The 13,731-nt window shown below is 41.2% G+C and overlaps 1 protein-coding gene across 2 annotated transcripts in view; it reads left to right on the plus strand.

Annotated features, from left to right (window-relative positions):
* Positions 1 to 13,464, plus strand: part of IL1R2 (interleukin 1 receptor type 2) — a 29,289-nt gene extending 15,825 nt beyond the window's left edge. For both annotated transcript variants that reach the window (XM_011370119.2, XM_011370120.1), the window contains exons 4-9: positions 2,360 to 2,540; positions 5,510 to 5,684; positions 7,727 to 7,789; positions 9,551 to 9,686; positions 11,105 to 11,247; positions 13,271 to 13,464. In XM_011370119.2, the coding sequence (XP_011368421.1) occupies positions 2,360 to 2,540; positions 5,510 to 5,684; positions 7,727 to 7,789; positions 9,551 to 9,686; positions 11,105 to 11,247; positions 13,271 to 13,452 (880 nt within the window). In that variant the 3' untranslated portion in view covers positions 13,453 to 13,464. The remainder of the gene's footprint in view (positions 1 to 2,359; positions 2,541 to 5,509; positions 5,685 to 7,726; positions 7,790 to 9,550; positions 9,687 to 11,104; positions 11,248 to 13,270) is intronic.
* Positions 13,465 to 13,731: the final 267 nt, after the last annotated feature.

Below are 13,731 nucleotides of genomic sequence, written 5' to 3' on the forward strand. Positions count from 1 at the left end.
CTTTAATAGCTTTCTCTAGAACGGCACTCCTGTCACACGATCTCTTTGCCCTGCTGTTATTTTTCTTCACCTGATTTTACAATAGCTATAAATGCATAGTTTTTCTTTCCTTTCTAGTGCAAAAACATCCTATTTTTTCCTAAGGAGCACTACTAGGGAAAATTAATAGTGCGGTAGAAAAAGAATGGAATTTGGAGTCAGGAGAACGTGGATGTGAATCTGAACCCTCTCATTTTTCACTTGACAATTATAGGCCTCCGTTTTCTCCTCTGTAAAGAGGTTTGTGCAGAGGGTTCTGCGAAACCATAGCATGAGAAACATCTAGTGTGGGGAGCACCATAGCAGGTGGTCAATATATGTAAAGAAATTCTCTTTCTTTCCCAAAGGCAATACTTATTGATTACTGAAAATCAGGGGGACAAGGGCTGAGTCACGTTTGTCTTAAAGTTTGTTTTTATACTTGAATTAAAAGAAAGGTACCTAATACCCTTATTTTATGTTCTGCTCTTATAGAACAGATCTGGAATTGAGGGGCTGTGGAAATCCAACTGTGGGTCAAGCCTTAGGAGCATGTGGGACAGTTTACTGGGCTGAGCTCTAAAATTCTCTTCCAGTCTAAGACTGGAGTTCAGATCCCATGAGAATCACCAGCAGCCGCCACAATACCCTTTGGCATTTGCAGTCATAGGACATGAAACTGCTGTGTTCCTGTGATTTTCATAATCTCATGATCTAGAGCCCACATGGCTCTTCTGTCAGTCTGGGTGGAAAAGGTTACGAGCCCGAATCAAACATCCCCTAGATCTCAGTGGCTGCAAACAACAAAGGCTTATTTATCACACATGCAGTGAGCCCAAGATGGCTGGGCAGACGCGCAGGGACCCAGGCCGAAGGATCAGTCATTATTTCAAATGTTGGTCACTGTGCCAAAAGGAGACACACTTGGGGGTGGGAGTGGGGGCACCTCTCCTGGCTATTAAGACTTTGGTGTAGCAGTGACACACAGGCAACTCACTGACTACTGTCATGTAGCTCCACCCACCCACAGTGGGGCCACCGTGTGCTAAGGACGGGAGAACTGGGCTGACTTGGTGAACGGCACTAACAACTATGCCCTTTTGCGGTGGGGAATATGCGTGGTCTTCAAATTACTCCTCACTCCTCTTTCTTTTGGGTTATTTTCGTGGAGTACCTTGCTCACGGGGAAGACCAGATCGATAATGTGAACAGGTCTGTAACTCTTGGTATGTCTAGTAAGCTTGGTTTCTGGGTTCTGGAGATATTGCCCTGATTTAAGGGTATTCTCAGAACTCTAAAGGGCTTCCAACCTTGGTTTGATCTCTTAGTAGCTACACAGCCTTAGAAAATCACTTAATTTCTGTATACCCAATTTTCCTCATGTAAAAATGATATACTAATAATTTCTAACTCATAGTGTTGGAGATTAAATGAAATAATGTATGCTGAGCACCCAGAACATGCCTGGCAGGCACCTCCTCAGTACGAGGACCTGCCAGGAAGACTACTATCAGGTGTGTACTGTTCTTTTGATTTGTCCTCATTCGCATCTCTGCGACTTGCTGCAAGATTATGCGTTTTTCAGGGTTATAGTAAACCTTTTGCATTTCTTTGTGCATAAAATGTTTGTTCATCTCCTTTTTCTGTCCATCAACCGGATATAGAATATAATATAGATATTGATTTATATATTTGAATTAATTCTTTTAGCAGTCAGGTAGAAAGCTTTTTTCTCTTCTTTCATATATAGTTTTCACATTTCGTTTCTTCTTTGGATATAGACTGTTTTCCATTTTGCTATGCAAGTTCTTGCCCCTCTGTGCCCTCTTATATAACACACATTCTCATTGTCTTTGTTGATGTCCTGTGTTTCTTAAGTAGCCAGGAACTGAGTGAGATACTTATATTTTCGTCTTTCTACTTAAGAGTTTTAAATAATATCCTCTGTCCTTTTCTTTATTTGGAGACAGTAGCTTTTAGAAAACAATTCCTTTATTTGGATACAGTTTCCTGGACCAGGAAGTTGGAACGTTTGCTCAAGGAGCCCCAGAATCTGTAAGGGGTTAGGCCCTTTCAAAGAGGATGTGGGGATGTTCTAGTGGCTCTCGATGGGGTTAAAATTCGGCTTAAAAGGCTAAATATGTCACAATTATGCTATCATGCTTTTTTTTCTTCCAAGTATTCAAAAGGATCAGGAACAGAAGTATTGCAATAGTAATCAAAAAAAAAAAATGCAGAATGCAGAATTTAATAGGATTGGAGAATTGTTCTTAATTTCATTTAGTTTTACTCTTATTTTGCCTTGCCATTTATTATCTTTTTTTCCCCCCTTTTAAATCAGAAATGCCTCTTACTGTGACGAAATGTCCATTGAGCTCAGGGTTTTTAAGAAGACAGAAGCTTCCCTGACTTTCATCTCATACCCACAAATTCTTACCTTGTCAACTTCTGGGTCATTAGTTTGCCCTGAACTGAGTGAATTCACCCGTAACAAAACTGACATGAAGATTCACTGGTACAAGGTACATCTTTAAAAATTGCCATTTAATTAAAATGTGTTTTACTAGTCATAGGAAAGATATAAAATACCCATTCTGAAAATAACACGTTCACTTATATAAATATATTTATATATTAAACCAGTTAATTAAAAAAGGGCCAGGATAAATATGTTCTATAAATAGACATCAATTCTTATATTCTTTTTTCATATTTGACCACTCACAATATAAAATGAATCCAGTAAGTAACAACTGAAGAAATTCACTTTTTACTCTGTCATTTGTTTATTAAAATTTAGAAAAGAATGTTGGTTTACTTGATAACTTTACACACATCGTAACAGAGTTTTTAAAAAGCACATGATAACTAACCTTTGGGTTACATGGAAGGGGTACATGGAAACACAAATTTGTTGTCTTGCCTGGTTGAATCATCAGGTCCTATATGCAGACCAGGACGGGGCGGACCACAGCCTGTGGCCAAACTCACCACCTGTTTTTATACAGCTCATAAACTAAGGATAGCTTTTACTTTTTTAAGTGGTTAAAAAAATTAAAAGAAGAATAACATTTTATGATATGTGAAGTTACGTAAAACTCAAATTTCTGGGTCTATAAATAAAGTTTTACTGGGACATGGCCACGTTCATTTATTTTCATGCTTTCACATTGTAGTGGCAGAGTTGGGTAGCTGGACAGAAACCATGTGGACTGTAAGCCTACAATACTTACCATCGATCTGGCCCTTTACGGAAACCGCTGATATAGACCATAGATTGATATTGGAAAGTACAGTCATTTGTTTAATCATTAATAAAAATTAACCCCTTGATCAAGAATTAGGTGCATTTAAAAACTTACAGGGAAATAATAAGACAAGTATGTAGCACTATGCACTCACATGTTTACTGCAGCATTGTTTATAAACAGATAGTAGAAACAAGAAAATGTTCACATTAGCGATTGGATAAACTAATTTTCTCTCATGGGCACAGTAGGAAGATGAGATAATTTTATATGTATTTACATGGAAAGAAAAATACAATATTGTTGTAGTTTTTAAAAGACTTTAAATGGTGTATGTTGTATTCTCCATTTATGTAAAATATGGTAACATGTATTTAAAAATCTGTATGAATGTACATTGAAATGCTAAAAACATGTTTGGGGGACAAAGAAGAACTTATTTCCTACTTTTTATAAGTCAGTATTATATATTATATATATATCTGACTTTATACTATTTTGCTGATTAGCAAAAGCTGTAAAGATATTTCCACTGTGTAAAAGAAAAAAATGAGGAACTTCCTTTCATTTAAGAAATATATGTTATTCCTCAATCTATATAAACCTAACTTTTCGATATAATCTCAATGAACATTATTATCTATAATTTTGTCATAATTATTAAAATGTATCTCTTTAGAAAAAAAAAAAGAATAGGTTAGCCAGTTGACTGGTATTGTAACTTCAAGATATAGATAAGATATCAATTTAAGGTTGGAAACTTTTAAACAATTTTCTGAAAGTAGAGCAGAGTAACTAGCTCCCGTGAATCAGCCAGTTCAATTATGGAATGAATTATCTCTTGCTTTAGGAATTGTGTAAAGGGCACACGTGAGAGGTTGAACCCTTTGAGGAAAGAGCATGAGATCTGGAGTTGGCCAGTGTTGGCTTAAAACCCTGTTGCCTTACTGACTTGCCGTGTGGCCCTTGGCCAGGTTATTTCATCTCTTGGACCTGCTTCCTCCATAGAGTAATAAGTAGCTGTTCCTACTGGCTCAGATTGTTTGGAACATTAACTGGAATACTGTGTATGAAGCACCTAGTGCAGGGCCTGACACATAAATGGGACTCAATAAATATGGGTGGACAGGGATATCGTGGTGGCACTTTAATAAGGTCTGTTCCCTTCCTAAGAATGCCAATGATTACCGAGCACGTACTATGTACAAGTCTATTCTAAACTGGCTGATATGCAGCCCAGTGAAGCAGGGACTGTTATTACCTCTACAGATTAGGAAATAGAGATACACAAACTTAGGTAAGGAACCTAAGGCCATGCAGCTGGTCGGTGGTGAAGCCAAAACCCTAACCCAGGAGGGCCCATAACACTGCCAAGCGAGGCAACCCTGGTGGCTCACGGGCCTCGGGAGAACTGTGTAGTGCTGAGTCCTATTTGGCTTTTTTCACATTTGACCACTCACGTTAGGAACAATAAAATCTCTCCTTTTAATGAAATATATTGTAAAGTAATACTTTATGAGCCATGTGGCAAGCAAACTCTTCCTGTTATGTCTGTGTTCCCATCTGGAGTAAGAATCTGAGATGACTCAAGGTTATATTTGACTATTGCAAGCTTTCGGTCATCGTGGTTTTGAAAGAGATGCCCCTGAGAACATTTTGTGCTCATTAGGGTGTTTTCTTAAACCCCATTCAGCTTTTTCTGTGTTGTGGGAGGCCTTGATTTTGAGGGTTCTATTCTGCAGAACCCACGGTATCTTTCTTTTGTCCATATGAAAGTGTGGCTTCGTTTCTCACATTCGTTTTTTTCTTACAATTTTTTCTCCATCTCTACTGAGTCCTAAATTTGAAATAATTTTTAAGGTAATTACAGCATTGTGTTCTAAGTCACCATGACTATATAATAGTACTCTTCCTGGCGAGTCTTCTAAGATCTATAGGAAGCTGTTAGGCCATAAATATATCTGTATTTTAAATGGCTTGCTTTGTCAAAGAAGAGAGGTCCCCCCCCCATTGTGCTTAAGTAAATATGCTTTAAACACTGTGGTTAAACAAATCTAGCAATTTTGTTTCATAGGTTAACAAACTCCGTCTCCTAAAAATAGAGTTAAAAGTTTATCCAAAGCACAACATTCTCAAAGTAAGTAACAGGGAAAATTCAACATTGATAAAATCGATGCCATGCATAGCTTTTGAGATATAAATTAGTATATATCGTGTAACTTCGAACAACGTTTTCCCTTAAGGATTCTGTCCTTTTGGATCAAGCCAACGAGAAGTTTCTAAGTGTGCAAGGGACGACGCGCTTACTCATACACAATGTGTCTGTGGAGGACGGGGGCTATTACAGCTGTGTTGTGGCATTTGCCCACAACGGCACGCTATACAACGTCACTAGGAACATCAAACTCCGCATCAACAGTAAGTGTTCGCGACCAAGGTACCCCTCCACCCTGCCGTCAATAACAAGCACTGAAAGGACAAACTAGGGTCCACATAGAATTTCTTGAATGTCTTTGGTAAGAGAGGAAAACAGATATGTCAACTTTCTTAAAACAGCAGACTAATAAGACATGCGTGTGCCACTTTGGAATGTAGAAAGAAAGATGTTACTTTGCGGAAAGGCGGACCAACCCCTGGGTGGTTGATAGGGTTTCAAGTCTGAGGCTAAGGGCGCCACTAGAGGGAGCCAAACACCGTCACACTTGGAGAACTGGGCCTCCAGGGCCAGCCACCCCAGATGGTTGCCGTAACATTACGTGTAATTCTAGGATACTAGGATTTTATTGGGTTTTTCAGTTAGAAGGCTATGCATTGGCATCCAGAGAAACTGCCCTTTTTTGGTCCTCTCCAAGGCATATCTAGTTGCCTTGAAACCAGGATTATAAGTAGTGAGTGCCCTTTTTGGTTTAAATGATTCCTACTTGAAAATAATGTTGTGAACAGTATTGATTAATGTTTAATATTTGTTCAACACCTACTACGTGCTGGACATCAACCTTGGTGCAAGGGCCATTAAAGTGTTTAAGCCCTGGACTCTGACCTGGGGAGTAGGCCACTTTTTATTAAATACTGAATAACTATATAATTGGAGTCTATTAAGGGCATTCCAGAGAGCTTTGGAAATATATTAAGGTTAAATAATTGGCCCATGAGGAGAAAAGACTAACTTTTTTTCTTGGAGAATCCAGAGATGCAATTTTACTACGGGAAACATCGTGTCTCCCATAAACTGAAATCTCTACTTTAGATTTCTTTTACTGTCTTGTGGCGATTTGTTTATCTCAACTCCCTGGTTCCCCTTAGCGGGTCACTGTGACTTCCTATGACTTTGCAGGGGTCCATAATTATCCTGTTTATGTGATACTGCACAGGAGCACCAGGGGGCGGCTGACGCACATATTACCCTATGGTGTGTTGTGATCACACTGCGTCTCAGGGATCCTTGCACCAGCAGTAGCCGCATCACCTGGGTGCCAGTTAGACAAACAAAATCTCAGGCCCTGTCCCAGATCTACTAAATTAGAAACTGGGCCCAGGGCAGCGAAGCACTCTGTGGTTGACAGGCCCCCCAGGTGATGCCGAGTCCTCAAGTTTGAGACCCATTGATGCATCAAGTCCTTGAAGCGTCCGTCTCCTCTCTCTGTTGCCCTCACCTCTGAAAAGCAGCCGTGTGAAGGAGAGGATCCTGGTCACAGTCTAGAAGCCACTTGCACTTTGGGCTCTACTGTGAGGCTGCCTAATGCTTATTCGTGTCAGGGTTTGGAATGCTCTTAGTGGAAGAAGTGAGGACAGAGCAAGCAGTTATGGAGCAAGCAACGCTTTGCCTATCCTCAACCCGTCTTTTTTGCTGTAATTCAGGTACCCTATTTCTTCAAGTTGATTGGGGAGTTGAGTTCTGATTCCTAGGATGTCCGCCTCTGCCTCCCTCAAAGAGTTAGTTCCTCAGTTAACAAGGCAGTGGCCGACCTGGTCATGCTATCGCTCAGTGTAGGATGGGCATTACAAACAAGTTGTTCTCAAGCCCCCGTGATTCTTTTTTTTTTCTTTTTTTCTTTTTTTGAGGTTACTCATCAGTATTCCGTGGCAAACACTTGGGGAGGTGAGGATGGAGTAGAGGGAAATATTTTAGGGCAAGCAGACTGTGGGGTAAAACCTATTAAGAATTCACTGGGGAAGCCAGGGAGGGGAATGGTTAATTGTTAATCATAGAGCAAAGAACATCTATGAGTGGAATGTGTGTTAACTGTGGCTTCTTCCAGTAATCTCTCTTCTGGGAAAGGCATTGACCCAGGATACTCAGTTGTGGAGAGCCTGTTTCCTTTGCCAGAAAAAGGTCAAATCCCACAATGACTGGCCGTATTGTCAAGGATAACTCAGTTAGTTAGCCAAACAATGGCCCTTGGACCTCAGCTTGAAATGCAGGCTTTCGTAATTGAATCTCTTTCCCACATCTTTCTCAGAAAAAGAAGAGGAGACGGTTCCTGTGATCATCTCCCCCCACCAGACCATTTTAGCTTCTCTGGGTAAGGCCTGCAAGGATGTGTAACCCACAGTGGGGCCTGAGACGCCAAAGCCACGGGGCCCCGGGACGCCTTTGTCTGTGACCGCGCCTGTGCCTTTGGGTGCAGTGTTCCTGGGTGGGGAGCCTAGAAGCCCAGCGTGAGAGGCTGAAATAACAAATGTCAGGGAACACTTCCCTGCACCAAATGTTGTTAGAAATGGCATCGTTTGAAGCAGGTTTATCTTGTTTCATGAAAACTCTACCTACAAAAATTTAATGTAAGAATCTGAACCTTTTGGGAGCCATTACTTACTGTGGGAAAGGTCTAAAGACATAATTCCCATTCAGAGCCAGCTTCTGGAGTATGTTTAGAAGAATTCACTTTATCAAGACGTGGCTGACGCTCAGCATTTCCCTAAGACTCCATGTGAAAAGGAGGCCAACCCAGCCACTGCTAGCCCCTCAGAGACTGTCTCTTGTTGCTAAAATAACTGGTCAGCTGGTGGGGTGATTGAAATGATTGATAAGGCTTTCCGTTTTTCTCCCCATTGTGCCGCAGGCCATCAGGGCTAGCGTGCACTTTTTGGTTGAACATTACTTTGTCTTGTGAGATGCCATCGAGCCCGACAAGCAACCCTGTAGGAAGGTCTTCTTTCTCCCATTTTCCAGAAGGAAAAGCTGCCCGGGGCATCCTGGTGGCTCACAGAAGTGCAAAAAGCTGCCCAGGTCAGACCCTGCTTCAGACTCAGGCCCGTGTGTCTGCGAAGCCTGTATCATATTGGGGTTTATTTTTGTATAATGGTTTTTAGGTCTTATGCTCATTATTAAACTATGGCTGCAGAGTCCTATCTATCTATCTTCCCACCTACCTGTCTATCTCTTAGTTTCTTCTGTTTATGTTGGGCTTATTATTTTAAATTTTAATTGGTGGTCATAGAGCAGTTCTCGGTGTTCCCCAGCTGAGTGGAGGTGAGTTTCCCACCCTGTTGCTTTGAAGCCACTGACGTAAGTGGCAGAGTCACACAAGGCGGGATTCAATGGGTTGCGTTTGGCTGAGAAATCTTTCAGGTCCTCAGGAGTGATAAAGGAAGGAGAAGAGCTGGCATTCTGAGCCAGGGTGGGGCTAGATGCGTTAAAAGACACACCACAGGGAGGCATGAGCACCTATGAGGAAGAAACATATGGAAAGAATGTATTCATTCCCCCCACCCCCCCGCCTTCTCTTCTTTGATAACTTAAAAAACATGCTCACAGTGACTGAGGCAGGGACACCGGCTACATCACGGTGCACAACTACAGAAGGAACCATTTATATACAATACATGGCTTGTTAAAGGGTTAATTCTAAACCAACATGATCTGGGAATGGAGAGTTGCCAGGGGAAACAGAGAGGTGAGACCAGCAATAGGCTAAGAGCAAGAATCCATGTATTAATCTGGATTTTTTGGGCTTGAGTAGGATCAATTGTGGAAGAAGGCAGCTGCTGAATTCTGAATGCCCTGTAGGAGCCAAGGGGCCTTGGGGAAGCCCATTTGGGTTTTCATCTACCATGAAGACCAGTTGAAGGAACTGGAGACACTGGATAAAAACTGATGCTCTATGTGAAGGGACTTGTTGGAGGGAACAAGTTTCCTTCTAAGAAAAGAATTGGCTGGTGAGGAGTGTTTGAGGAGATGGCTAAGGACTCCCCTACAAAATTCAGATTTTGACACAAGGGGCTGGGGCGACCCCTGTTCCCCAGCTGGTTCTGACATTCAGTCTGCTGTGTCTTGCCATCCACAGGGTCAAGACTGACAATCCCGTGCAAGGTGTTTCTGGGAGCTGGCGCATGCTCGACCACCGTGCTGTGGTGGATGGCCAATAACACCAACATAGAGAGCGCCTACCAGGAAGGCCGTGTGACTGAGGGGCAGCGCCTGTAAGTGGATGAAGGTGTTTGTCAGCTTAGAGGTGTCTTCCAGGTGGAGCTGTTGTGAGACCTCCATCGGCATTTTTTTTCAGAGACCACGTCATATCCAATCTGGGGATGTGAAACACATGCCTCTTTCAAAATAATTTTTCTATTCTAAACTATTTGATTTTTAGAATTAAAAAATAAAATTGAAATTTGCTAAGAATTAGCAGTAGTTCTTGAGAGTCAGACTTTTCATGTAAGAGTTGAGTTGCAGTCAGCTACTTGGCAATGAGGTTGCATTTCCAAGTGTTTGATCAAACATTTATTTCTTGATTGTTGTAGTTAAGAAAAATACTTTGAAGTTAATTTATTTCCATTTCGCACTCTGCAACCTGAGTGTCAAACATTTTCACAAACCCTTAAAAGTAAACTTAGCCACAGTATCTGAGAGCCTCTTCTGTTTCTCAGGGAAGTCTGGGCTGCCACAGGCTCTAAGGAAGGTTACTATAAAAAGATAGAATTCTGTTCTCGTAAACATTCATCTCTGGAGAACGTTTTCTCAATCTGAATGTAGAACAATCATACCTTGTAAATGGGAACCATTTGTGTATGAGGAAGGGAGACCATTCAATGTTCTAAATTATAAAGTACAGATTTTAAAAATTATAGTTTCAATACTCAGAACTAGCCTGAAATTTGACTTGCCAAAGTTTGTCTTCTTTGAAAGACCTATCAAAAAGATCTTTCTGGATGCAATTGGGCGGATAAAAATTATGTACGATTAGCACAATTGTTTGCTTGCAAGTCCTCATTGCAAAACTAAAGTGCCCATGTCAGCTTACTCATACTATCCATTTACTTAAAGGAGCCTATTTCCCACCCATAGATTAAAAAAAACAGTCCTAGTGGATCCATATCAATGACATTTTTATTTATGCTAATACATCGTAGTAAAGCATCTTCAGATTCCTATAGCATTACAAATGGCAGTTAGTCTGCCGAGAATTATTCTCCCTGGCCTGTCTGCAGCCCTGTGCTCTGAACTTACTTCCAGAATGAGAGTTGGCACTGGAGATGATGGGAGGACACTGCTGGAAGCTGGATTCCTGGAAACTCCCTAGCCTTCAATATGCAAGTTTCCCCAAAGCATACATTTCTCTTCCCACTATTGGTTCTTTGTTCATCAAGGGCCTTAAGAAATGAAATTTTCCATGGTCCAAAGTAGGTTCTCCTTGTAACATGTGTCTTATTACGGTGACTAACAGGCTTAGAAATTCTCTCAAACAAGTAACAAATACAATGGCAAGTGGTCATAGCTTTCTGAATCTTGAAATCAATGTAAGTACAATGGATCCTTCTAATTGAGAATTTTTGGATGTCTGCGATGGAAAGACAAGCTTGCGTTTGATGCATCGTGTTTAAGTAAATATTTCCTCACTCAGGGAATACTCAGAAAATAATGAGAACTACGTTGAAGTGCCACTGATTTTCAATCCAGTCATAAGAGAGGATTTGAACACGGATTTTAAATGTGTTGTTCATAATACACTGAGTTTTCAGATGCTGCATACCACAGTCAAAGAAGGTATGTATTTTGGGGACATTAAAGGGGAAAACAACATGTTGACTGTTCTGCGGATGCTGAACAAGGCTACTAGTTCTCCAGATGATTATTTAGCAAGTCCCTTTCATTTCCTATCAGTAGAGCACTAAGAGCATATTTTATGATTGTTTTGGTTGGGTGGTGGCTGGCCTTGGGAGATTATATTCACATAGAAGTTTAAATAGCAAGTTGGTTTCAGAAAAGAGAAAATAATTCTGAGGTAAACTCTAAGAAGGGGTTTTGGAAAAGGGAAAATAATTCTGAGGTAAACTCTAAGAAGGGGTTTCGAAAAAGAGAAAATAATTCTGAGGTAAACTCTAAGAAGCCCTGCGACCCCAGGTGGTTCTACGTGGATTGGCAGGATCAGCTGTCCTTTATGACCCTCCAGGAGGGTGGGAGGTTCTTCACCCCCAAATTAAGAAACCTATCTTCCAAGAGCCAGAGACTGAGAGATATCCAGGGCTAAGAGCAGCTTTAGGCTTCAAGTCATCAGTTAACAGGAAATACAGTACAAGACAAATCAACCCAGTGTTCATATAAGGACGTTTAAAAAATGAAGGAAAGACAAACCCACGTTATCATTTTGACCAAATCAATGCCTTAATGTTTAAGCACTGAGCAGGAGAGGGATACGCAGGTAATGTGATCCATTGGCAGCCCAAGAGCCAAGCCAAAGTCATCCCCAGCTGGAATCCCATTGTGCCTTCTGGGCAGTCTGCAGCAACCAAATAAATACAAATTGCTCCACGTTCTCCATGTTTGCTGGGGAGGCAGCTGCAGATATCTTTCTAATTGGAAAGCTGAAGATTTTGTGAGGCCTCAGGGCAGAGAATGACAACACTACACAACTTTTCTGCAAAAAGAAGTTTGTGCACTTCCAGCATTACTCACTTGTTGAAAATACAAATCTCTGGGCACACTCCAGATCTACCCAGTCACATTCTCCTGGGGTGAGGCCAGGGATTGCAACTGAGCAGGCTGTTTTCATACTAAAGTTTGGGCCCCTTGTCCTAGGACGCATATGCAAACGCTGATGGCTCAGATATGTGGTGGTGGTTCAGTCTTGGAAATGGAGGAGTCCACAGAGGACAGAATCCACTGTTGGGTTTCAGAATAGTGACCAAAAGGAACCTGCGGTTTGTGTGGGCCTGATGCTGGGAACCTTTAAACATTTCTATAGCACGAGCCGTGTCTCTGCGTGTCTTTGCTGGATTGGCCATGACAGAGTGTAGAAAGCACAGCTGAAAGGCTTTCACCGGGACCGACAGGTGCATTCAAATGGCTGCTCAGAATATTAAAGCTTCACTCATTTTAAGACTCATGGGATTGTGAGGTATAAGAATCACTCGGAGAAAATCGTCTGAGGTTGTGTTGATTCCTGGTGCCTAGACAGACTATGATGAGCTTAAACATATGGCCACATTATCAAGTTGTCTATTAACGCAATATTCTTGTGTTTGCTTGTTAATTTTTTATTTGTAGTCTCTTCCTATATTTTCATAACACAGAGAATCCGAGGAGTAGAATATAAAATAGTTGGGCCCGTACAATAACCTCGACACCTGAAGCTCCCTTTTTCAAAGTTTGTTTTCTTTTCCTTTGTTGCTTTATTGAACCTTGACGACATATCTCCTTGTTGGAAAAGGGCAAATGGTACCCTGGCCATGTCACAATTGGCTTGTTGAGACCTAAGCAGGCAACCTTGTACTGCACACTATTTCCTGGGTGGAACGAAGTTAGACCCTTGACACCTGCTGCCTCCTCAACTCTGTGTTGTTTGTTGCTGATGGATTTTTGGTCAATTTTGCTTGTTTCCCTAATGCCATAGACATCATTCTCAAATGTCTTTGATCTTGGTGTCAGGGACACACTTTCTAAAAATCAATGCACATGTTTTAGGAAAAACAAACTCCAATGGCTTTCTTTCCTTTAAACCGGCACTGCACTGTCCTATTGGGTGGCGAGAGTACATTTGATCCCTGACGTGACTTTGTTCTTCCTACAGCCTCCACATTCTCCTGGGAGATTGCACTGGCCCCCCTTTCACTGGTCCTCTTCGTTTTGGGGGGAATATGGATGCACAGATGGTATAAACACAGAACTGGAAAAGCATATGGTTTGACAGCGTTAAAGACTGGCCATCAAGACTTTCAATTCTATCCAAGTAACATAAAGGAAATAAAATAATTCAAATACAAATGCTGTTCTTACTTATGGAAGTGGGTGAGGAACCCTGTTCTTTTCCTCAGTTTTTCAACATAGCAGCTGCATTTATCGTGGATTTGTAGGAAAAAACTGAAGAACTAATTAAAGTTTATTCTGAAACTGAATGACAGAAACAAATATGGGTTGGGAAAGTAGCTCTGTGAAACTTGTGACCTATTTAAAAGAGTGAGGTACCCTTAGACCTGAATAAGAGGTAAAAGCTTCTAAAAACTTATTCATCATTTAACAAAAAATATATTA

Source organism: Pteropus vampyrus, unplaced genomic scaffold (assembly GCF_000151845.1).
Source record: "Pteropus vampyrus isolate Shadow unplaced genomic scaffold, Pvam_2.0 Scaffold160, whole genome shotgun sequence".
Classification (NCBI taxonomy): Eukaryota; Metazoa; Chordata; class Mammalia; order Chiroptera; family Pteropodidae; genus Pteropus; species Pteropus vampyrus.